Genomic DNA, 1,737 nt, shown 5'->3' on the forward strand with positions numbered 1-1,737 from the left:
GCCAGGTCCTGCGCGGCGTGGAGGTGGGCTGGGCCGCTCTAGGCAAGATGGCAGAGACCCGGCATCGCTTCCTCGCCCAGTGTCGCGGCTTCCAGGAGTTCCTCCGCGATGCCAAGCAGGCAGAGATCCTCCTCACCAACCAGGTGGGTGCCCAAAAGGGGTGCCGGGGTGGGGTCTCCTGGCTCATGGGTACCCCAAAAAGGTGCTGACCTCCCACCGTACCCCCACCAGGAGTACACGTTGGCACACCTGGAGCTGCCCACCACGCTGGAGGGCTCGGCTGCCGCCCTGCGCCGCTTCCAGGACTTCCGCGCCGGCATGGAGAGTAACGCCGAGAAGGTCCCCGAGGCAGTGGCCGGTGGCACCAAGCTGGTGGCTGAGGGGAACATCTTTGCCGAGAAGATCACCGAGAAGTGCCAGGCCCTCCAGGAGCGGTGAGTCCGGCGAGGGGCCGGCGGGCGGGCAGCGTGCGGGCAACAGGCCTGACGCTGCCCATCTCTGGTCGCCCTGCCAGGCACGGGGCCGTCACAGCGAAGGCGGAGGAGGCGGCAGGTTTGCTGGAGGACAACCACGAGCTGCAGACCTTCCTGCAGAGCTGCCGAGAGGTATGGACGTGGCACCGCCGGTGGCGCCGGGGTGTCCCGGCCGGCCAAGCCCTGACACCTCTTGCCCACAGCTTGACGCCTGGGTGGATGAGAAGATGCTGATGGTACAGGACACCTCCTACGGCGAAGCCCGCGGCCTCCACAGCAAGTGGCAGAAGCACCAGGCATTCATGGCTGAGCTGGCGTCCAACCAGGGCTGGCTGGAGAAGATTGAGACGGTGGGTGCCAGCACCGGTGCCTGGAAGCCTCACTGCCTCTGCCCCGGCCTGGGCGGGAGGTCCCTGTGCCGACGTGGAGCCGCGCCGTGGCGGCCACCAACCTCTTGGGTGTTGCTGGCAGGAGGGGAAGGAGCTGGTGAGCCGCAAGCCGCAGTACGGCGAGGTGGTGATGCGACGGCTGGACGAGCTGCGCCGGCGGGGGGATGGGGTGCGCGGGGCCGCCGAGGAGAAGGGCCGGCAGCTCTTTGAGGCCAACCGCTCGGCGCTCTACGCCCGGAGCTACGAGGAGCTGGAGAGCTGGCTGGGGAGGGCGAAGGAGGAGCTACGCGCTGCCGAGCAGGCCAAGGACCTCGCCTCCACCAACCTGCTGCTGAAGAGGTTGACGGTGGGTGGTGACACTGCCGGCCGAGCGGCTGGGGGGGTGGAAGGGTGTTGGCACCTCGCCTTTTCCTTTGGGTAGGGATGTGCTGCCCTCCATTTGGCGGTCCGGGGTGCCAGGTCATGTCCCCAAACGGGGTCGGCCATTGACTTGGAGGTCCCCAGTTTGGCTCTGCCCCTCCAGTTCACACGGCTCTTCCCTCCCAGAGGTTGGAAGAGCAAGTGGGAGCACGGATGAAGGAGCTGGAGGAGCTGGAGTGGCAGGGGACCCCCCCTGCCGGGGCTGTGCCAGATGCTGATGGCCACGAGCAGAGGCTCCGGCAGCGATTCCTTGACCTGCTGGAGCCACTGGAGAGGAGGAGGAAGGAGCTGGAGACCACCAAGGCCATTTACCAGCTCGGACGGGATCTGGAGGACGAGATGGTGAGCATCCTCGCTGTGGCGGGGTCTGGCGTCCCGGGGGCACCCATGGGTGCCGTTCGGGGCTCAAGGGATGCCCTTGCTCGCAGTTGTGGGTGGAGGAGCGGCTGCCCCTG

General features: G+C 67.6%; 1 protein-coding gene across 1 annotated transcript in view; it reads left to right on the forward strand.

Annotated features, from left to right (window-relative positions):
* Positions 1 to 1,737, forward strand: part of SPTB (spectrin, beta, erythrocytic) — a gene marked incomplete at its 3' end in the record, with an annotated part of 18,661 nt that overhangs the window by 9,152 nt on the left and 7,772 nt on the right. Inside the window, exons 16-22 of the mRNA XM_009885702.1 lie at positions 6 to 143; positions 232 to 434; positions 515 to 605; positions 677 to 823; positions 945 to 1,208; positions 1,409 to 1,624; positions 1,711 to 1,737. Coding sequence (XP_009884004.1) covers positions 6 to 143; positions 232 to 434; positions 515 to 605; positions 677 to 823; positions 945 to 1,208; positions 1,409 to 1,624; positions 1,711 to 1,737 — 1,086 coding nt within the window. The remainder of the gene's footprint in view (positions 1 to 5; positions 144 to 231; positions 435 to 514; positions 606 to 676; positions 824 to 944; positions 1,209 to 1,408; positions 1,625 to 1,710) is intronic.

This window comes from Charadrius vociferus, unplaced genomic scaffold, assembly GCF_000708025.1.
Source record: "Charadrius vociferus isolate BGI_N301 unplaced genomic scaffold, ASM70802v2 scaffold2585, whole genome shotgun sequence".
Classification (NCBI taxonomy): domain Eukaryota; kingdom Metazoa; phylum Chordata; class Aves; order Charadriiformes; family Charadriidae; genus Charadrius; species Charadrius vociferus.